Source organism: Mizuhopecten yessoensis, unplaced genomic scaffold, assembly GCF_002113885.1.
Source record: "Mizuhopecten yessoensis strain PY_sf001 unplaced genomic scaffold, ASM211388v2 scaffold8213, whole genome shotgun sequence".
Taxonomy (NCBI): Eukaryota; Metazoa; Mollusca; class Bivalvia; order Pectinida; family Pectinidae; genus Mizuhopecten; species Mizuhopecten yessoensis.
Window position 1 is genome coordinate 541,590 of NW_018407435.1, and position 24,566 is coordinate 566,155.

The following is a 24,566-nucleotide window of genomic DNA, read 5'->3' on the forward strand; positions in this document are numbered from 1 at the left end:
ATATCGTGAAATTTTCGCCCAGTGTTTATTTCGCCCTTTACATAACATTACTATGTACATGTACATTATGTTGTCTACCTATATTCATTGTAACGATTATTTAGCCATCAGAGGGCGAAAATTAAACCGAGACAAAAATTTCCCAGTATACAGTACGTAAGTATACAGATATCAAAGAGAAAATGACATTTTACATGAGCGATCTGGGCCTCAGCAGGCAGTGTAAGGAATAAAACACGTTTGTATTGTATTCAGTTCTTTATTCTTAAAATAAATAATGTTACATTTACATAAAGCACTGGTTTGATATAAAGTAAATGAAACAATATATTTGCCCATCCTGGACACAATACAATTATCTGTGAGTGAAGATGTATTTATAATGCTACAATACTACAATACATTATCCATTATTAAACAACCAGTTGTCATATAACAAAACGGTTTTATATGAATTGTTCATATTCAATTTTCAGTAAAATTTTGTATTGTCTAGCATTGCTTGTGATTTGTTGAAAAAAAGAAGTTTTGAGATTGTTGGGTATGTGGTATTATCTTCGAAATGCTTGCTGTTCGGTCTGATTCCCCAATATTTGCTAACTTGAATGTTTTTAAATCCCCGACATTTACATAGTATATACTTTGTTTAAGTGGGATGAAAGTTGTAGACTAGACACAATTTTCTTTTCCGTCTACCTTTTTAGATGGGAAATAAAAGTGTACGACTCTGAGAGTACTTGCAATGGATGTGCACCCAGAAAATAACAAAACAATGTAAATAGGAAGGATTTTTTCTGTATACATACCAACATGAAAGGCAATCTATGACTTGAACTTACGGTACACCAATTCAAACATGTTTAACCCTTTCACCGACCCATTCCCTCACGAAGTCAACTTCAGGACGATGGCTTCCCCAGGAGACTTAACAATAATATAATTTATAGATTGTAAAACTTCAAAATGTCTTTAATATATTAACTTATTTTATTTTAACATTTTATGACGATCATCAGTTACGCAAACTTATATCAGTGTATTGTGAAGACGTTGTATGTTACTGGGGTTTATTTGTAACTGGTAGGAATTCAAACCCACAAATCCCTAAATACAGGGAGTCGTCAGGAGGAAGCCCTTCGAATCCCTGTTTACATTAAAATACCCTGACATTTCAATATATAATTGTAAGACGTTGCCCTCACCCCTTAACACATAAATTAACACTGAATCACTTAGTTCTGATGTTCCCCATCATTTTAAACTTTGACATACATACCTAGGCACCTTGTTTTAAAACAGTCTATCGAATATTACATATAACAAGGAAAGATGCTAGAAACTGGACAATAGAAAAATCTTTGCTGGATTGATCGATGTAAGGAGAGGGTTGAGAGTTAAACCCAAATTGTAAAAGCTAAAAAATTATAACATAAAACATGTAACTAACCCTTATATATACATATAAGGTGTGATTCTATTAGAATGTATGTTGATATGATAATAGTGAGGAAATATGAGTTGTCTAGAGGTCATTTCTTAGGAATGTTGCTTAGTATTCTTGTGTAGAACCATTAATATCCTATACTGTATTGCACATGTGTTAAGTTAAGGCCTACTTCTAAAACAATATTTCACAGTTTTCAATAAGGTTCATCAAGGTAGCTTGACAAAAGGACCAGTCGGTTTTGAAACGTTGCAACACGTTTAATACGTACAGTGCATTGTTTGTGTAGAAAGTAAAACTTTGATATCAATATTTCACAGATAATGGTCATTTCTAAAAACCAATATGGTATAATTCTTTGACATCCACCAGTATATAAACTTCATAATGAAAGAATAGTCATGATGTTTATGCACTACCTAGGCAGTACAAGAATAAAATATGAAAGCCAACATAATTTTGCATGTTTAATACAAAACAGTTTATCAAGAAAATATCTGTTCATGATTTGTAGAGTTAACAGTTTATGTTCGAGAGAAGACTATATCAGGTTATATTTCAATGATGTTGATAAAATCTCTTCATAGACTGCTTCCATCACAACGCAGAAATAGAGACTTCAAGTTATACTCCAAATATCATCCTCAGATCTGCAAGCGTCAGCTTGGTCTTGGATACGCCGGATCTACAGCAGAAAATGCATATGACAAGATAACATAAAAGACACCAAATAGTAGATAATATTATAGACACAAAATAGTGTCTAAATTAAATGCTGTAAGTGTAAGATTAATACTATATACATGTACCGGGAAACTGTCGTTCAGTCAAATATACTTTTTTCAGATTGTTTCTCCTATTGGTAAGCTAACACCAAGAAAAATAACAGGTAGAAGAATTATATATATATATATATTTTTCACACTAAAACCTTACATTTCACTGGTAAAGAAAGTAAATAATCAGTTTATCGAGTGGTTAACTGTTCCCGAGGTCTTATGCATGTGAAGTGAATGATTTATCTGAACATAGAACATCCCATTCTGCTAAGTCTTTGTTTGAAAGCTATCCTAAATTTTCTCACAAATAGTCTCAAATTTTCACACAAATAGTCTCAAACTTTCACACAAATAGTCTCAAACTTTCACACCAAAATTCTCCATAAAGGTACAAGATACGGATCTCTGTAAATTAAATGTACTAAACATCGATGTTTAGCAACAGAGAACTGTCCTGTTGTTGATACATACCCTGACAATACGTTATCTGCGATGGCCTGTTTCCGCTTCTGTAACTGGACAATCTTCTCTTCAACCGTGTCACGACACAAAAACCTGTTGATAAACAAATTTGAATTCTACAATGTTGACAAATATAGAAATAACAACAGCACAGCTCAAAACTAAATCACTTCTATCCAGGGTTGGCTTTCTACCCGTTACATTTGGCAAATAAATTTAATTAACATGAGTAGTACTCCTGAACAAAACCTGGAGTCCTTATGTAACGCGAAATGACACAATTTGTTATGTGAAAATAAGCGACTTGCGTTGCTGTTACCGTCAATGAACAAGTTAATGGCAAGAAAATGACAGCTGAAGGGTTGTCAGATAAACAAGGGAATATCTGACAGAAACTTGTGGATATAACTGAACCAATCACTGAAAGAGTTCAACAAGAGGCCCAAGGGGTCTGAGGCGCTCACCTAGTATTAATCTCACACCAGTAACCTTAATAGTGGGCCAGGGCAAACATATTAAAATTGCCCTGGGCCAGATGAGCTGAAACATGGCGCCAAGCAGTGAGAGGGTGCCACCAGATTAGATTTCTGTTGAGATTTGGATATTTTGTAACAAAGAAAAATTTCAAACCTGTGTATAAAGACATCTCTCTTTTGTCCAACACGATGGATTCTATCACAAGCTTGTTCCTCCAGGGAAGGGTTCCTTCAAAAATTATAAAATCACTTAACATGATAGGTAATGGAAATGATGTGCATACAATTTAAATATACAATTTCATTTTGTTAAAAGCAACATTACTAAAAATGTATTAACTATAACACAAATCACAGGTATAAATAGTAAGGAAGCATATAGCCCTAACTCTGGACACGAATCACCAGTACAATGTATAAGGTAGCATACAGCCTTAACTCTGACACAAATCACCAGTACAATGTATAAGGTAGCATACCGCCTTAACTCTGGACACAAATCATAGTTATAGATAGAAAGGAATCAAAAAGCCGTAACTCTGACACATATCACAGGTATGAATAGTAAGGTAGCGTACAACCTTAACTCTGACACAAATCACCAGTACAATGTTTAAGGTAGCATACAGCCTTAACTCTGGACACAAATCACCAGTACAATGTATGAGGTAGCATACAGCCTTATCTCTGGACACAAATCTCCAGTACAATGTATAAGGTAGCATACAGGCTTAACTCTGGACACAAATCACCAGAACAATGAATAAGGTAGCATACAGCCTTAACTCTCGACACAAATCACCAGTACAATGTATAAGGTAGCATACAGCCTTAACACTGACACACATCACAAGTTCAATGTATAAGGTAGCATATACAGCCTTAAGTATAAGAAGCTTGTTTAAATACAGTGTTGCCTTAACCATACCAGTGTTGGTCCAGTAAGAACAGATGGTTGCCTCCGATCAAGTTGAGCCCAACTCCTCCGGCTCGAAGGGATACCAGCATCACTTCTGGTCCCCCGCTGCTCAAATTGAACGCATCCACAGCTTCTGCACGCTTCTTTGGTGGAACGTTGCCCTTGATTATACTGTAGTTGATGTTGAGTTTATCCAACTGAAGGCCAACAATCTCCAACATCTTAGTCCACTGAGACACGATAACACTGTGAACATAACACAATCACGTAAGTTGATAAAACAGATCAAGCAAAGATATAAAGAAATGTTTTTGCATGTTTATGGAGAAATAGGAAATTTCACCCAAGTGTTGTGGATAGAAGTTTGAAGGTATATCAACAGATACAATGTCAACTTATGGTCTCAATTAGTTTTATTGCGGAAAGTGTTCGCATATTTTGACTATTTGAAATACAGGGATTTCAGCATACAGTTGCATTTTCTTTATCTATTAACAAACAGTGCCACTAAACACACTTTTAATGTTTGAACACATAGCATTGTATGTACCCTCACACAGCTATTCAGACCCCTAAAAGACAAAAAAAACATTTTTTTACCTTTTCTGCCTTTTTTCCTTGCCTTCTCCGATTTCTTTCAGTTTTTCTAATAAGAATTTCATCTACAAAACAATGAAAAACAAGTTAATATCAACATCAAAGGAAAGAGGGGTTGCAGTGGCCTGGAGTATAAGGTTTCTGACCATATACAATCACTAGCCCTCCTCCACAGGGTGGCGGGTTCAAGGCCATCGTGGGGGAGTCGCCAGGTACTGGCCGCAGGTCTGTTTTTTCCCCTGGATATTCTGAGTTTTCCTTCATTACCAAAACTTGGCTCATCCTTAAATGACTATAGCTGTTAATAGGAGATAAAGCAAAATTGAACCCCATCAAAAGAAAGAAAAAAATCATGTAAACAAGATTAAGTGCAAATGATGCCTTTAATGTTTTTCTAATATAAGGTATTTCTAATATAATGAACAATATCATCAATTGCTTAATAAACAAGGATGTTAACTGTAAAACACAAGATCAAATCTGTGGTGAATGTGTTTCTGTAAGCAGTACTATCAGGGGTATACAAGGAACTTATACTAAAATGCCTATTGCAGTTAAAAACAGGTCTTAAAGTAACATCAAAGTTATCTGACAAACCTTTGTGCTCAGAAATGACTGTTCGAAGATTGGCGAGGCTTTAGTCAGTTTGGGTTCCTCGGGTTTGCCTGGCTCTTCCAGCATAAGGTCTCTCATCTGTTCAGCAATGTCTAATTCCAGTCCTTCTGACTCGGCAGTCTCCTCGTCAAATGCCTGGAATATATATAAACTTTCAGAAACATTTCCAGACACATTATCTGAAACGAATAACTCTCAAACATTGCAGACTTCTTCTCTCAAATATGTAAACTTTTCTTAAATTTATTAAAAAAACAAGATGCCCAGAGGGCCTGTATATTTAAGCGACCTCAATGGATGTAATATGGCCTAAAAAGTCTTAAAGATAGGGTAAGTCCCTTGTGCATATATTATAATAGGGTTATAGGGTCTCAAAGGTTATGACCCAATGCCTTAGTCCCTAAGGGTGTTGCCAGACCCAAGGGTCAATTCTAATACAAAGACTGTATTTGTCTGTTTATGCCCAGCTATTTTATATATGGCTTAAGGTGGGATCACAACAGTTCCAAAGCTATGATCAAGGAGGGGTCAAGATTATTAGAACAGATTAAGCTATGTATACCAGCATCCCAAGAGGGTCCACCCAGAGTGCAGTTTTGTATTATTACAAAATACACAGCTATATCTACCCAAAGTACAGGTATGTCTTATTACACAATACATATTATATCTATATACAGTACAGGTATGTCTTATTACCAAATACAGTCAGGTATATCAACCTACAGTACAGGTATGTCTTATTACCTAATACACAGTTATATCTACCTACAGTACAGGTATGTTTTATAACCTAATACACAGGTATATCAACCTACAGTACAGGTATGTCTTATTATCTAATACACAGTTATATCTACATACAGTACAGGTATGTTTTATTATCTAATACACAGCTATATCAACCTACAGTACATGTATGTTTTATTACCTAATACAGTATATCTTATGACCTGATACACAGTTATATCTACCCACAGTACAGGTATGTCTTATAACACTAGACACAGATATATCTACCCACAGTACATGTACATCTTATTACACAATACACAGGTATATCTACCTACAGTACAGGTATGTCTTATTACCAAATACACAGTTATATCGACATACAGTACAGGTATGGCTTATAACACAATACACAGGTATATCTACCTCCAGTACAGGTATGTCTTATTATCCAATACACAGGTATCTCTTCCTACCGTACATGTATGTCTAATTACCCAATACACAGATATATCTACCCTGAGTACAGGTATGTCTTATTATCCAATACACAGGTATATCTTCCTACCGTACATGTATGTCTAATTACCCAATACACAGATATATCTACCCTGAGTACAGGTATGACTTATTATCCAATACACAGATATATCTACCCACAGTACAGGTATGTCTTATAACATAATACACAGGTATATCTACAGGTATGTCTTATAACACAATACACAGGTATATAAACCTACAGTACTGGTATGTCTTATTACCTAATACACAGGTATATGAACCTACAGTACAGGTATGTCTTATTATCTAATACACAGTTATATCTACATAGAGTACAGGTATGTTTTATTATCTAAAACACAGCTATATCAACCTACAGTACATGTATGTTTTATTACCTAATGCAGTATATCTTATGACCTGATTCACAGTTATATCTACCCACAGTACAGGTATTTCTTATAACACTAGACACAGATATATCTACCTACAGTACATGTACATCTTATTACCTAATACACAGTTATATCTACCCACAGTACAGGGATGTCTTATAACACAATACACAGGTATATCTACAGTTATGTCTTATAACACAATACACCGGTATATCTACCTACAGTACGGGTATGTCTTATTAACCAATACACAGGTATATCTACCTACAGTTCAGGTATGTTTTTTTTCCCGATTTACAGGTATATCTTCCCACAGGTCAGGTATGTCTTATTACCCAATACAGGGGTATATCTACCCACAGTACACCTACAGTACATGTACATCTTATTACCTAATACACAGTTATATCTAACTACAGTACAGGTATGTCTTATTACCTAATACACAGTTATATCTACCTAAAGTACAGGTATGTCTTATTACACAATACACAGGTATATCTACCTACAGTACGGGTATGTCTTATTACCCAATATACAGATAAATCTACCTACAGTACATGTACATCTTATTACCTAATACACAGTTATATCTACCTAAAGTACAGGTATGTCTTATTACACAATACATATTATATCTATATACAGTACAGGTATGTCTTATTACCTAATAAACAGTTATATCTACCTACAGTACAGGGAGGTCTTATTACCCAATAAACAGGTATATCTCCCCACAGTACAGGTATGTCTTATTACCCAATATACAGTTAAATCTACCTACAGTACATGTACATCTTATTACCTAATACACAGTTATATCTACCTACAGTACAGGTGTATCTTATTACCCAATACACAGGTATATCTACCTACAGTACAGGTATGTTTTATTACCCAATATACATGTATATCTACCTACAGTACATGTATATTTTATTACCCAATACACAGGTATATCTACCTACAGAACAGGTATGTTTTATTACCTAATACACAGGTATATCTACCTACAGTACAGGTATTTCTTATTACCCGATTTACAGGTATATCTACCTACAGTACAGGTATGTCTTATTACCCGATATACAGGTATATCTACCCACAGTACAGGTATGTCTTATTACACAATACACAGGTATATCTATATACAGTATAGGTATGTCTTATTACCCAATACACAGGTATATCAGGTATATCTACCTACAGAACAGGTATGTTTTATTACCTAATACACAGGAATATCTACCTACAGTACAGGTATGTCTTATTACCCAATATACGTATGTCTTATTACCCAATACACAGGTATATCAGGTATATCTACCTACAGAACAGGTATGATTTATTACCTAATACACAGGAATATCTACCTACAGTACAGGTATGTCTTATTACCCAATATACGTATGTCTTATTACCCAATACACAGGTATATCTTCCCACAGTATAGGTATGTCTTATAACACAATACACAGGTATATAAACCTACAGTACTGGTATGTCTTATTACCTAATACACAGTTATATCTACCTACAGTACAGGTGTATCTTATTACCCAATACACAGGTATATCTACCTACAGTACAGGGATGTCTTATTACACAATACACAGGTATATCTACCCACAGTACAGGGATGTCTTATAACACAATACACAGGTATATCTATATACAGTATAGGTATGTTTTATACCCAATACACAGGTATATCTACCTACAGTAGAGGTATGTTTTATTACCCAATATACATGTATATCTACCTACAGTACATGTATATTTTATTGCCCAATACACAGGTATATCTACCTACAGAACAGGTATGTTTTATTACCTAATACACAGGTATATCAACCTACAGTACAGGTATGTCGTATTACCTAATACACAGGTATATGAACCTACAGTACAGGTATGTCTTATTATCTAATACACAGTTATATCTACCTACAGTACAGGTATTTTTTATTTCCCAATATACATTTATATCTACCTACAGTACAGGTAGGTCTTATTACCCAATACACAGGTATATCTCCCCACATTACAGTTATGTCTTATTACCAAATACACCGGTATATCTACCCACAGTACAGGTATGTCTTATTGCCCAATACAGGGGTATATCTACCCACAGTACAGGCATGTCTTATAACACAATACACAGGTATATCTATCTACAGTACAGTTATGTCTTATTACCAAATACCGTCAGGTATATCAACCTACAGTACAGGTATGTCTTATTACCTAATACACAGTTATATCTACCTACAGTACAGGTATTTTTTATTACCCAATATACAGTTATATCTACCTACAGTACAGGTAGGTCTTATTACCCAATACACAGGTATATCTCCCCACATTACAGTTATGTCTTATTACCAAATACACCGGTATATCTACCCACAGTACAGGTATGTCTTATTACACAATACACAGGTATATCTATATACAGTCCAGGGATGTCTTATTACCCAATACACAGGTATATCTACCCACAGTACAGGTATGTCTTATTGCCCAATACAGGGGTATATCTACCCACAGTACAGTTATGTCTTATAACACAATACACAGGTATATCTATATACAGTACAGGTATGTCTTATAACACAATACACCGGTATATCTACCTACAGTACAGGTATGTCTTATTACCCAATACACAGGTATATCTATATACAGTACAGTTATGTCTTATTACCAAATACCGTCAGGTATATCAACCTACAGTACAGGTATGTCTTATTACCTGTACTGTAGGTTGATATACCTGTGTATTAGGTAATAAAACATACCTGTTCTGTAGGTAGATATACCTGTGTATTGGGCAATAAAATATACATGTACTGTAGGTAGATATACCTGTATATTGGGTAATAAAACATACCTGTACTGTAGGTATGTTTTATTACCCAATATACATGTATATCTACCTACAGTACAGGTATATTTTATTACCCAATACACAGGTATATATACCTACAGAACAGGTATGTTTTATTACCTAATACACAGGTATATCTACCTACAGTACAGGGATGTCTTATTACACAATACACAGGTATATCTACCCACAGTACAGGAATGTCTTATAACCCAATACACAGGTATATCTACCCACAGTCCAGGTATGTCTTATTACCCAATACAGTCAGGTATATCAACCTACAGTACAGGTACGTCTTATTACCTAATACACAGTTATACCTACCTACAGTACAGGTATGTCTTATTACCAAATACAGTCAGGTATATCAAACTACAGTACAGGTATGTCTTATTACCTAATACACATCAACCTACAGTACTGGTATGTCTTATTACCTAATACACAGTTATATCTAACTACAGTACAGGTATGTCTTATTACCCAATACAGGGGTATATCTACCCCCAGTACAGGTATGTCTTATAACACAATACACAGGTATATCTATCTACAGTACAGTTATGTCTTATTACCAAATACAGTCAGGTTTATCAACCTACAGTACAGGTATGTCTTATTACCTAATACACAGGTATATCAACCTACAGTACAGGTATGTCTTATTACCTCATACACCGTTATATCTAACTACAGTACAGGTATGTCTTATTACCCAATATACAGTTAAATCTACCTACAGTATATGTACGTCTTATTACCCAATACACAATTATATCTACCTACAGTACAGGTATATTTTATTACCCAATACACAGGTATATCTACCTACAGTACAGGTATGTCATATTACCTAATACACAGTTATATCTAACTACAGTACAGGTATGTCTAATTACCCAATATATAGTTAAATCTACCTACAGTATATGTACGTCTTATTACCCAATACACAGTTATATCTACCTACAGTACAGGTATATTTTATTACCCAATACACAGGTATATCTACCTACAGTACAGGTATGTTTTATTACCCAATATACAGGTATATCTACCTACAGTACAGGTATATTTTATTACCCAATACACAGGTATATCTACCTGCAGTACAGGTATGAATATTACCCAATATACAGGTATATCTACCTGTTTTATTACCCAACACATAGGTATATCTACCTACAGTACAGGTATATTTTATTACCCAATAAACAGGTATATCAACCTACAGTACAGGTATATCTTATTACCTAATACACAGTTATATCTAACTACAGTACAGGTATGTCTTATTACACAATACACAGGTATATCTATATACAGTACAGTTATGTCTTATTACCAAATACAGTCAGGTATATCAACCTACAGTACAGGTATATCTTATTACCTAATACACAGGTATATCTAACTACAGTACAGGTACGTCTTATTACCCAATCCACAGTTATATCTACCTACAGTACAGGTACATTTTATTACCCAATACACAGGTAGATCTACCTGCAGTACAGGTATGAATATTACCCAATATACAGGTATATCTACCTGTTTTATTACCCAATACATAGGTATATCACCCACAGTAGAGGTATGTCTTATTACCCAATATACAGGTATATCTACCTGTTCTATTACCCAATTCACAGGTATATCACCCACAGTACGGGTATGTCCGGTAACCCAGTTTACAGGTATATCTACCCAAGGAACAGGTATCACATTATTGATTATACATAGATTTTAGACAGAACACACCAGGTATGTAAATGATACGATTTATAAACACAACCTCCACTGGCCTACTTTATTATCTAATTTTTTTTATTATCACTGTATGTCTGTCGGTAACCTCGCTCAACAGGGAAGTGATTTACTATGTACAACTACAGGTCTAAACAGGTAGATCTACTCATTTCTGCAGTGATGGGCGTATCCAGAGCAGAAATTTGTTGATATTATTAACTAGTCAGCAGCATTGTAAAATTCAGTTGTACTTTTGACTTTAAGTTTTGATCAAACTTTTAAAATGTCAGCAGGAAAGTGACATATTTATCAACAAAGCAAGACAGAAGTTCATCGTGTGATTGTGAATCCCAGGGCTGGAGAAATATTGACAAAGTAAGTGAACATTGAGAAGTGTGGAATGGAAAACTTGGATTGATCATCACAGTAACCCTGTGACATCAGTGATCGTGAGGTGGTTATTCTATAGTGTTTTACATTACTATAAGTTTAACAAACAGATACTACTGGATGGGACAGTCAAGTCAAGGTTTCATTTCCTTATATAACCAACTCTTATTTGTGAGTGTTTACTGACAACAATATATTTATACAAGAACAACAAACATCTTAAAAATAACAACAAATAACTTAGCTGTTCATCAAAATGGCAACCCCTATAAGCCAAATTCCTCTCCGTATTAAAGGTCAAACGACATGTTCTCACCACAAGGGGAGACAACTAGACTTGTATTGTGAAAAATGTCAGGAACTGGTTTGTCTAAAATGCCTTTCTTCTCTTCACAAAATCCACCCACTTTGTGAGCTTAGTGAAATCACTCCCCAGAAAGAACCAGACATTAAAAACTTTATAGACAGAACAGAAAAAAATGACCTTGTGCAACTTGGGAAATACATCACCACTACTGATACGCTCCTTAAAGACAACACCAGTACTTTTGAGAAGTTGTCACAAAAGTTAAAAAAGCAAACAGATAAATTAAAACAAGAGCTGGACATGCTTACAGCACAGACACTCTCTCTTTACCACAAAATGGAAGAGGATAATACCAAGCTGATAAAGACATACAAACAGGACCTGGAGATGTACGAGAAGCAACTCAAACAACAAGTTCAAGAATGTAAAGCAGCTCTCCAGCGTGGTTCACACATACAGATTTATGATACACATTGTGAGATCCAGTCTCCCACAAACAGTCTCCCTGTAAAACCTGTCCTGGGTACTGCCAACTTCACTCCAAATAAACGTCCTCAAGATCACTTGAAAAAAGCTTTGGGAGAAGTTATTACCTCAGGTCAAGGTCAAATTTTAACTGACCAGGATCGGTCAGTCTCAACATCTGATGATCTGGGACAATCCTCTTCACAACAACAACGGTCAGGAACAAAAGTGAAGAAAGCAGTGACAACATACAAACTACTGCCACAGACCAAGGTAGTGGAGGAGTGGGGGTCTCCATGTGACATTGATTCTATATGTCCCACCACTGATGGTCAGGTTTGGACCAAGTACTATAAAACATTAACTCTCCTGGACAGGAAGGGTAAAGTAATACAGCAGGTCAATCACAAAGCCTGGATCAGTGACATTAGTCTGTCACCCACCACACACACACTGTGGGTCTATGACAGAGATAACAACGTCATGGAGCTGGTATCAGGACGACTGACACACAGATTCAGTACCAAGGATTTACCCTGGTGTATATGTATTACAGCCAGTAACCATGTCATTGTAGGGATGACCAAACACATCTCCAAATTTACCACAGATGGTAAAATGGTGTGTACTACAATGGCTAAAGGGACTGGGGAACCATTAGTGTGTTTACCATGGAGTATCTCAGAGTGTCCTGTCACTCACAATGTGGCAGTCACTGATTTCAGTAGTGAAAGTGATGGTGGTGATGGAAAGGAACATGTTGTTGTGATGGACACTGATTTCAAGAAGCTGTTTGTATATAGAGGTGACATCCCTAGTACATATAACCCAACACCACAAACAGGAGGTAAACCATTTAACCCAAGGGATGTGGTGTATGACAGTGTGGGGAACCTGATCATAGGGGACTATAACAACCACAGGGTCCTACTCATCAGTGGAGGTGGTGAGTTCCTCAGGGTCATACACACAGACACAGGCTTTACATGGGCTGTAGGTATAGACAGGGAGGATGTCCTGTGGGCAGTGTTTGGGACATGGCGTGGCAGAATAGTCAAACTACTACAGTACAGCAGTATGTGACACCTGTAACCAAACAACTAGTATATCTAGTTACCATGACAACAACATGGGAATCGGAGACAAAGGAAACTTATCATGATTACCAATCAACTAAACATGTGTGACAATCACAGGATTAAATATCTAGACGACAGATTGTGTGACATTCACAGGATTATGAGTAAAATGTCTAGACTACAGATTGTGTGACATTCACAGGAATAAAAGTAAAATATCTAGACTGCAGATTGTGTGACATTCACAGGATTATAAGTAACTTGTCTAGACTACAGATTGTGTGACATTCACAGAATTAGAAGTAAAATGTCGAGACTGCAGATTGTGTGACATTCACAGGATTATAAGTAACCTGTCTAGACTACAGATTGTGTGACATTCAAAGGATTATATGTAAAATGTCTAGACTACAGATTGTGTGACATTCACAAGATTATAATTAACTTGTCTAGACTACAGATTGTGTGACATTCACAGGAATAAAAGTAAAATATCTAGACTTCAGATTGTGTGACATTCACAGGATTATAAGTAACCTGTCTAGACTACAGATTGTGTGACATTCACAGGATTGTAAGTAAAATATCTAGACTACAGATTGTGTGACATTCACAGGAATAAAAGTAAAATATCTAGACTTCAGATTGTGTGACATTCACAGGATTATAAGTAACCTGTCTAGACTACAGATTGTGTGACATTCACAGGAATATAAGTAAAATGTCTAGACTACATATTGTGTGACATTCACTGGATTATAATTAAAATGTCTAGACTACAGATTGTGTGACATTCACTGGATTATAATTAAAATGTCTAGACTACAGATTGTGTGACATTTACAGGATTATAAGTAAAATGTCTAGACTACAGATTTTGTGACATTCACAGGATTATATGTAAAATGTCTATACTACAGATTGTGTGACATTCACAGGATTGTAAGTAAAATATCTAGACTACAGATTGTGTGACATTCACAGGAATATAAGTAAAATGTCTAGACTACAGATTGTGCGACATTCACAGGATTATATGTAAAATGTCTATACTACAGATTGTGTGACATTCACAGGATTATATGTAAAATGTCTATACTACAGATTGTGTGACATTCACAGGATTATAAGTAACCTGTCTAGACTACAGATTGTTTGACATTCACAGGATTGTAAGTAAAATATCTAGACTACAGATTGTGTGACATTCACAAGATTATAAGTAACTTGTCTAGACTACAGATTGTGTGACATTCACAGAATTAGAAGTAAAATGTCTAGACTACAGATTGTGAGACATTCACAGGAAAATAAGTCAAATGTCTAAACTACAGATTGTGTGACATTCACAGGATTATAAGTTAAATGTCAAGACTACAGATTGTGTGATATTCAAAGGATTATAAGTAAAATATCTAGACTACAGATTGTGGGACATTCACAGGATTATAAGTAAAATGTCTAGACTACAGATTGTGTGACATTCACAGGATTATAAGTAAAATGTCTAGACTACAGATTGTGAGACATTCACAGGATTATAAGTAAAATATCTTGACTACAGAATGTGTGACATTCACAGGATTATAAGAAAAATGTCTTGACAACAGATTGTGTGACATTCACAGGATTATAAGTAAAATATCTAGACGACAGATTGTGGGACATTCACAGGATTATAAGTAAAATGTCTAGACTACAGATTGTGTGACATTCACAGGAGTATAAGTAAAATATCTAGATTACAGATTGTGTGACATTCACATGATTATAAGTAAAATGTCTACACTACAGATTGTGTGACATTTACAGGATTATAAATAAAATGTATTGACTACAGATTGTGTGACATTCACAGGATTATAAGCAAAATGTCTAGACTAGAGATTATGTGACATTCACAGGATTATAAATAAAATGTATTGACTACAGATTGTGTGACATTCACAGGATTATAAGTAAAATATCTAGATTACAGATTGTGTGACATTCACAGGATTATAAATAAAATGTATTGACTACAGACTGTGTGACATTCACAGGATGATAAGTAAAAGTGTCTCGACTACAGATTGTGTGACATTGACATTCACAGGATTATAAACAAGAGGCCCATGGGCCTTAACGGTCACCTGAGTCCTACAGTATTTATTTTTGTTGTTGAAATATGTACCAATTAAGGTTACAGATTGTGTGACATTCACAGGATTATAAGTGAATTGTCTAGACTACAGATTGTGTGACATTCACAGGATTTTATTTGCATTTGGTATGCATCCTTCCATTGCAATGCATTGATAATCCAAATGTTGTTATGAGACTATAACAACATTTGCTATTGTAACGTCATCAATCTCTATTGTGACGTTATCAATTTCATTGTTGTCAACACTTAATTTGCTGGTCAAAAACTAAATAAAGCATAACTACTCTTTAATTTGCTGGTCAAAAACTAAATAAAGCATAACTACTCTATCAAAATGTAAAGATAAGTAAAGAATATTTTACCAAATATTGTTATGGTCCTATAACACATATTTCTATTGCTGACAAACTTAAATAAAGCCCTGCCGGGCTTGCCTTTATTAAGTTTGTCATCAATAGCAATGTGTGTTATAGGATCAAAAAGCAAAACATGTACAAGCTGTCCTGCAAATGTCTAAAACTTGTTCTAACTTTTCCAATAAGATTCATCAGTTTTGAAATATGTAATATCAAAGTTTTAATACAGAAACAATGTATATATTAAACGTGTCACAACATTTCAAGACCTACTGGTCCCTTTGTCAAGCTATCCTACATTGTTTGTGTAGTAAGAAAAACTCTGATATTATTCCAACTTTTCTTGTATCTCAAATTAATTATCTTAGTTTTATTCATCAGATGCCTAAATATGCACAACTTTTTCTATTTTTAGACATTTTATCGAAAACTTTTAAAATTTCTCAAAATTTGTAAAAGCCTTGTTCAAAACACGTACCAACTTCTAAATCCTAAAATGTTCCATGTTCTAAGACTTCGCAAATAAACTTGTCAAAAACATGATACAATTTCAACATCTTGTAATATATTTATACAATGTCTTTTTGAACATTCATAAACATCACAGACAGAAAAGGTACCAATTCTTTATATCATATAGACTAAGTATAATAATATCTTTAATATTTATACAGGGTAACATATTTAAAATATTTTACAAGAATACCATACTAACTTTCTCTAACTTGTCGAAAAAAATACAACTTCCACCTACAAGATACTAATTAAAAAACCCAGAAAATGTTGTGGGGATATATTTTGTTTCATGCTTGTTAATTTTTTTAATTAAAATATGCATTTGTTTTTTATACCCATTGGTATTTGCATGATAACCTAACATATACATAACAGCAACACATCCCGTGTTCCCAGAAACCCCCAAAATGAGGGATTTTCACCCCAAACATTTTGTTGTACCCAAGTTTTCAAGGATTGCCCTATGTTACTAAGTACCTAGAGGTGCAGAATCTTGAAAATTCAGTGGGAACACTGACATCTGAAACTTGCACCGTGCGTTATACATGTAGTACATTGTATATTGTCTGTATCACTGCAGTAATGCATACATGTATGTCTTATATGTATGCATTCCACTCATACTGTACTCCGTAATTGTATTGTTTCAGTGGTCAGTCTTGGTTGTGTGACATCATGCAGCTTCTGTTATTTCATTGATTGTGTTATTGGGTGATAATTAAGGGAGATAATAGTTTTGATGTCAAGTGTTCAGACATGTTCTCTACTGACTGAACAGATCTGACAAATCTCCATATCATTGCATGTATACCTGTAGATGTACTTAATGGATACGTTTGGTTTGGTTTTATTTGTTTAACGTTCTATCAACAGCTAAGGTCATTTAAGGACCGTGGACGTGCCTCCATTGGTGTTGTGTATGCATGCTTGCATGTGGGTGTGTTTTGTGTGCAGGAGGAGAGGTGCTTATTGGAACAAGCCTTTCAGATTGATATGTCTCCCTTGTGCCCCGCTTTGACCATCTGATGCACAGGTCAAGTTTGGTTGATGTAGCGCTTATAGTTTCAGAGAAACTAACTTAAACGCAAAAACTTAATGTTGATGGAGATGCTGACAAAGTCAATGGACCATGAAAGGTGGGCCGTATCGAGCCTTTGATGCATGGGTTGAGATGTCTACCTAAGATGCATCTATGGTCCAAGATTGGTTGGTGTAGCACTTATACTTTCAGTGAAACTAACTTAAACGCAAAAACTTAATGTTGACGCAGCCGCCATCACCGGAAAAGCAATATTTTAGTCTCGCTTCCGCTACCTTGTGGCAGCGAGACAATAAAGTACTTACATCTCTCATGAGACTGAGGTGGCTACAGCACTGTCTCAGTCGCAGCAGCAACACAAGGATTTGTTGAGCTCCAACCTTCTTGTTCTGGGGTGTGGCACCTCCCACCCCGCCCATTCTACCATTGTCTTCACGATCTTTGAACGGGTTGATGTTCTCATTGGTAATACCCTCCTTCTCATCCTGTCTTCTAAGATATTCTTTTAGTACTGACCTTTGAGGACAAATTAAAACCAGAAAATGCATTTTCACTTTATTTCTTCATAAATGACTTGATTTTATTTCTTTATAAATTACTTTCATTTAATTCCTCATAAATAACTTCATTTTATTTCTTCATAAACGAAATCCTTACATTCAGAATTCTGATGTTTAGAATCAATTTTTTTATACAATGCTAAGTACATGTATCACAGATGTAATTTGTAATAGCTGAAAATCTCTCACACATTAATCTTACTTCCGCTTTCACACAAACAATTCTTGATTTTCATTTTTAATGTATTTTTTAAAGATTGACCTTTTACATTACATTTATATCAGGAAAGCAGAAAAGAAAATGTTAATAAACAACAGAAAAATAGACAGAAGATGAGAAAAAGACATGGACAAACATATAATGACACATAGACATAGACAGACACGGAGAGAGAGAGAGAGGGACAGAGAGAGAGAGGTCAGGCAATCATATATATCCGTATATATCTATATCTATGACTGCAGGCAAAGGAAAACAGGAAGGAGTAAAGAGCATATGTTGTCAGCTGCAAATGTCAATATGTATATAGTTATAGTTATACAAATTATTTTGATGTCTTATAGATAGGAATAATGGATACAAAACAACTCACAAACTATTCACCAATAATATATAATATTATTACGGTAAAATGTAATCTTAAACAATGTTCAGAAAATAAAAGATTATATAATTAAAGAGTTATTAAGTAACTTTAGCCATTTTTTCTAATCATTTTGAAAATTGTTATTGTATTTGTCATCTTTACCTGTTGCAATATTTTTGTGTAGAATAGTTGTCCTTGATTGCGTTTTTAAGACCATTTATTGATAAATTTGTTTGTAGATATCTTGCTGAATAAATATATTGTTTAATAATCTGTCTATTGGTGTTCTTATTCCATCTTGATTGTATAGTCCAAAGATAAACGTCTCCTTCTTGTAAGCAAAAGGGATCATTATTAAACCATCTAATAAAAGGAAGCCCATGGGCCTTAACGGTCACCCGAGTTATGATATATCTATACAGAGAGTTGATTTTTGCTTTTAAAACATGAACAGAAATATTATTCAAAGTGACAAAAAACAATGAAACCACCTTATTCAATATCTAGCATACAGATTTAAGACTGGAAAGTATTTGAAACTAGCACCTCTAATTCTAAACAAGGAAAATGAAGAAATTTTAGCACACTGAATCCTTTGGGCCCTGCCCAGTACAGCCCTTGGGGGTATACGTAGGGCTGGCTCAAAATTTTCAAAGTATCAAACTGTCAACTCAGGGTTATAATTCCAATCAAGTTATCAACATGTAATTTCCAAAGTATCATTTGCAATGGATATTAAACAAATGTTGGTCCAAAATGTGATTTCCCTATATAAGCTATAGTAAAGTTTACCCCCTCCCCAGGGGGAAACGTGAGACCCTAGGGTCATAAAACTCACACTTTTGGTAGAGCACCTTAAAACCCTTCCATCTATGAAGAGTATTTGATTCTACCATATCTGGGTCTTGAGAAGAAGGTTTTTAAATTTCAGTCAATTTGACCAGTTTTGGCCCCACCCATCAGCCCCTGGGGATCAGTCAGGGCTCATATGTGCATACCATCAAACTGCTATCCAATACTGATAATCCTAACCCAAATTGAATTACTTCCAATGGAAATTAAACAAATGTTGGTCCAAATTGTGATTTCCCTATATAAACTATAGCAAAGTTTACCCCCTCCCCAGGGGGAAACGTGAGACTCCAGGGCCAAGAAATTCACATATTTGGTAAAGCACTTTAAGACCCTTCCATCTCTGAAGAGTATTTGATTCTATCATATCTTGGTCTTGAGAAGAAGATTTTTGAAATTTTAGTCAATTTGACACTTTTTGGGCCACCCCTCAGGCCCCTGGGGGTTGGGGGCCATATAATTCAAAATTGTGGTTGACCTTTGGACATGGAAGGTTTCAGCAAAATTTCATTGAAATTGTTCCAGGGGTTTTGGAGAAGAAGTCAAAAATGTAAATTGTTTAAGGACGCAAGACGGACGACGCCAGACAAAAGGCGATCGCAATAGGTCACTTGAGACTTTGTCTCAGGTAACCTAAAAACTCAAAATTTTGTAACACAACCTGCACATTATCACATTCCCATAGGGTATGTTTTATTTTTTAAATATCAGTTTTATATGAGTTACAATAAGGACTATCAGCTATTCGTGCCTTAAATAAGAATGAGTTTGTTGTCAGAATGTGTTGATTGATTCTGTATTAATGAAGCCACTGTAATTTTGAATTTTCGGTTATATGAAAAGGCATTTTGTATATTTTCCTCCATGTTTCATTATCAAAATTTAAAATGTCATTCCATTTTTTTCTTCCAGTGGATATTGTATTATTTTTACTGAGTAAATAATAAAAACTTTTGTCCCTTTTTTTTACTGTGGAAAAGTATTTCTAGATTAATTTGTATGAAAGGATAGATAGGATACGGTAAATCTTGTTTCTGTATACGTATATGTCTTCGAATAGCTGATATAAGTCCTTGGTAATTAAGGAAGTTTGTATTTATATCAAAGACCTGTTGAAATTCCTTAAAAGAGTAAATCGAATTAGTGTTTTTATTGATTAAGTAGCTAATAATAATAATTCCTTCTTTATTGTACCAATCCCAATAAAAAATACTCTGATTATCTTCTTTACATTATTATACCATATTGGTGTTCTGGCCAATATATCTGGAGATTGATAAAAATGGTGTTTATTTGATAAGTTTATCCATGCTTCAAAGACATCTTTCCAAAATACGTTCTTGCAGTTATTGTGACATATTGAAATATATTCCGTTCCACAGTTAGCCAAAATATGATCATCAACAGAAGTTCTACAATAATTTGCCATTTACTTGGACTTGTATAGTCTCCTTAACCAAGTTAACTATAGAGATTCAATGAAAGACTTTACATGTAACATTCTGATGTTTAGATTAACCCTTTCACCACTGTAGACCATAATAGACTCATCCAGATCAGTGCATGGTAGAGTCTACTAAAGTTACATAGGGGTGAAAGGGTTAACCATTATTAAACAATCAAACATTTGTCAATTGAAGTTAAAGAAGCACAATGTGTCTATTCCCATACAGTTAAAAAAAAATGTAATATTTATTATTTAACAGCTCAACATAATCCAATATGTACTACATGTAATGCAGCAGATTTAATTGTATCTTTAATTTGCCAGAAAATGTTTTCTTTATAACACAGGTCTTAAAGAGCTTTGCCGCAACTAAAACACAGACAGGTCAGCAAGGGCCTTGCCTTAACCCTTTCACCTCTGTAGACCATAATGGACTCATCCAGATCAATGTATGGTAGAGTCTACTAAAGTTACCTAGGGGTGAAAGCCTTAAACCTTAAAAACTGTTTTCAATTCCTATATTGCACATCTATACATATCAAAGTGTATAAACACGTTAAATTTCAAAATGATTAGACTTTTGCCCTGAATTTCTCAGATCTATTTATGTCAAACTTTAATTAAATCAAACTCAATCTAAAGTTCACGCTCACCGAGACTGGGAGAAGACTCGGTCATACACAGATCTTTCACTTTCTGATAGTTCTAATTCCCACACTTTACTTGACTTGGAGGTCATGGCAACCTGTAAAAAAAGGAAAAGACACTATAATGAAGCTACATATTCTTACTCAAAAAAGTTTAATTGTATCCTTTTTGGTGCTGGCCAATTCCTAAATCTGAAATTTCAAAGGGTTCAGCATTATCACGATTTTAAGTGTGTAGTGAGTTTGAAAATATGATATTTTCATTAATATTTACATCATGGGGCCCCTTTCGCATATCAGGTTCAACCGGTTTGTCTGTATTTAAAAGTATTTTTTTTTGGGTATAAATTCTTGCGGACTTTCAAATGTTTATCCAAGCCTTGCATAGGCTTGTCAAGACTCACCTGAAAGCAGCATCAGATTATTGGGTCCGACCTTATTTCATAAACGAACAACTCTGGTCCAACCGGTTCAAACATTTGGATCCAGAAAAACGATACTTATTAAATACAAGAGGCCCAATGGGCCTGCATCGCTCACCTGGTATTAATCTCACACTTGTAATCTTAAAAGTGGACTAAAATACAGCTACAGGCAGAATATCAGTGTTTGATTCATCAGAACCTATTAAAAGATTTAAACATATGACGCCTGTGACCTTGAATGTCGAACAAGGACATCAGGTTGAAAGTGGATCAAGGTCATTCATTTGATTAAACTTGGTAGTCCTTCATCCCAGCATGCTACAGGCCTAATTTCAGTACCCTGGGCCTTTTGGTTATTGAGAAGTTGTTTGAAGATTTTAAAACATTTGACCCCTGTGACCTTGAAAGCTGGTCAAGGTCATTCATTTGAACAAACTTGGTAGCCCTTCATCCCAGCATGCTACAGGCCCAATATCAGTACCCTGGGCCTTTTAGTTATTGAGAAGAAGTTGTTTGAAGATTTTAAGACATTTGACCCCTTTGACCTTGAAAGTGGGTCAAGGTCATTTATTTGAACAAACTTTGTAGCCCTTCATCCCAGCATGCTACAGGCCTAATATCAGTACCCTGGGCCTTTTGGTTATTGAGAAGAAGTTGTTTAAAGTAAAAAGTTGACGCCGGACAGACAGACGGATGAACGGACGGACGACGGACGCCGCACCATAACATAATACTTATATTGAAGCAGATCCTTTCAAAGAATTGAAACTATTAAATCATTGTTTAAAGCCACTGCAATGAATTTGATACACATGGATCCAGACCTTTATCCTTTAATGAATGACTTATCAACGGTTTTAATAATCCTGAAATTACCAAGGGTTTCCCTGTCTTGTCTGTCTGTGTTTTTGTCCTCCGTAGCAACAACGATTTCACAAGAATGTTCAGCCTGTTTTGTCCCGAAGCTGCAATAAGAATCCAGAATTACTATTGGAAATTTCAAAACTTTTTTTTTTTAAATTTGCTAATTAATGATACATGCAGAAATTTCTACAAACCAGATTTGAAATTTGCAGTCCCTTTCCCATTCATGGAATTTAATTTTCTTACATTTGCCCTTCAATTTTTCTCACTTGCGTGAAAGGAATTTGAATTCGAAAAATAAGGTAAGAAATAGATCTTGAAGAATAATGTAAGGATTACATTTCGAGGAATAATGTAAGAATTTGATTTTGAAGAAAAATGTAAGGATTAGATTTTGAAGAATAGAATAATTAATATACCTGGGATAGAGCCTCACCTAGTGATGATCAATCCCAGAAGTGTCACTATCTTATGGTAACTAAGCTAGTTGATGGAACAGTTGGTATACTACCTATCCACCAGTGTTACAGTACATTAAATTTGAATTCTTAACTTACACTTTCCCGTATCTACTTGTTGTTTCCAAACTTTGTACTCATCAAATGGGGAACACCTCAAGAATCTACAAGTATAAATAAAAAGGATTCCTGAAAGCTTTGTTCCAATATATACACAAAGTCTCTCTCCATCATTCTGTTGTGGGCAAATAATAATTTTGATATTCATTACCAAGTCTTCTTTCATGCCTTTTTAATGATATATTGAAGTTAATATTTGAAATTCATGACCATTCAGTAATGGCCATTACAAATTTTGAACAAGAAGAATGGCTTCTTTTAAGGGATTTATGGATTTTAATGTTTTTTTAATTGAATTTTAATGATCTGACTCTTTAGTAGTGTTACTTCAATGGTGTCTACAGTTGGTTCCAGTGATAGCCCTACCTCAATAGTGAGTACATGTCCAGAAGGTGGTTCTATATTGGGGTACCAGTGATTGCCTAACCTCAATAGTGAGTACATGTCCAGAGGTTGGTTCTATATTGGGGTACCAGTGATTGCACTACCTCAATAGTGAGTACATGTCCAGAAGGTGGTTCTATATTGGGGTACCAGTGATTGCCCCACCTCAATAGTGAGTACATGTCCAGAAGTCGGTTCTATATTGGGGTACCAGTGATTGCCGTACCTCAATAGTGAGTACATGTCCAGAAGTCGGTTCTATATTGGGGTACCAGTGATTGCCTAACCTCAATAGTGAGTACATGTCCAGAGGTTGGTTCTATATTGGGGTACCAGTGATTGTCCTACCTCAA

General features: G+C 35.0%; 1 protein-coding gene across 1 annotated transcript in view; it reads right to left on the reverse strand.

Annotated features, from left to right (window-relative positions):
• Positions 1 to 247: 247 nt before the first annotated feature.
• Positions 248 to 24,566, reverse strand: part of LOC110455421 (transcription termination factor 2-like) — a 57,952-nt gene continuing 33,633 nt past the window's right edge. Inside the window, exons 15-24 of the mRNA XM_021505552.1 lie at positions 23,809 to 23,873; positions 23,264 to 23,352; positions 21,969 to 22,060; positions 18,175 to 18,385; positions 5,275 to 5,427; positions 4,681 to 4,742; positions 4,090 to 4,326; positions 3,316 to 3,390; positions 2,695 to 2,778; positions 248 to 2,129 (exon numbers count right to left, since the gene is read on the reverse strand). Coding sequence (XP_021361227.1) covers positions 2,069 to 2,129; positions 2,695 to 2,778; positions 3,316 to 3,390; positions 4,090 to 4,326; positions 4,681 to 4,742; positions 5,275 to 5,427; positions 18,175 to 18,385; positions 21,969 to 22,060; positions 23,264 to 23,352; positions 23,809 to 23,873 — 1,129 coding nt within the window. The 3' untranslated portion in view covers positions 248 to 2,068. The remainder of the gene's footprint in view (positions 2,130 to 2,694; positions 2,779 to 3,315; positions 3,391 to 4,089; positions 4,327 to 4,680; positions 4,743 to 5,274; positions 5,428 to 18,174; positions 18,386 to 21,968; positions 22,061 to 23,263; positions 23,353 to 23,808; positions 23,874 to 24,566) is intronic.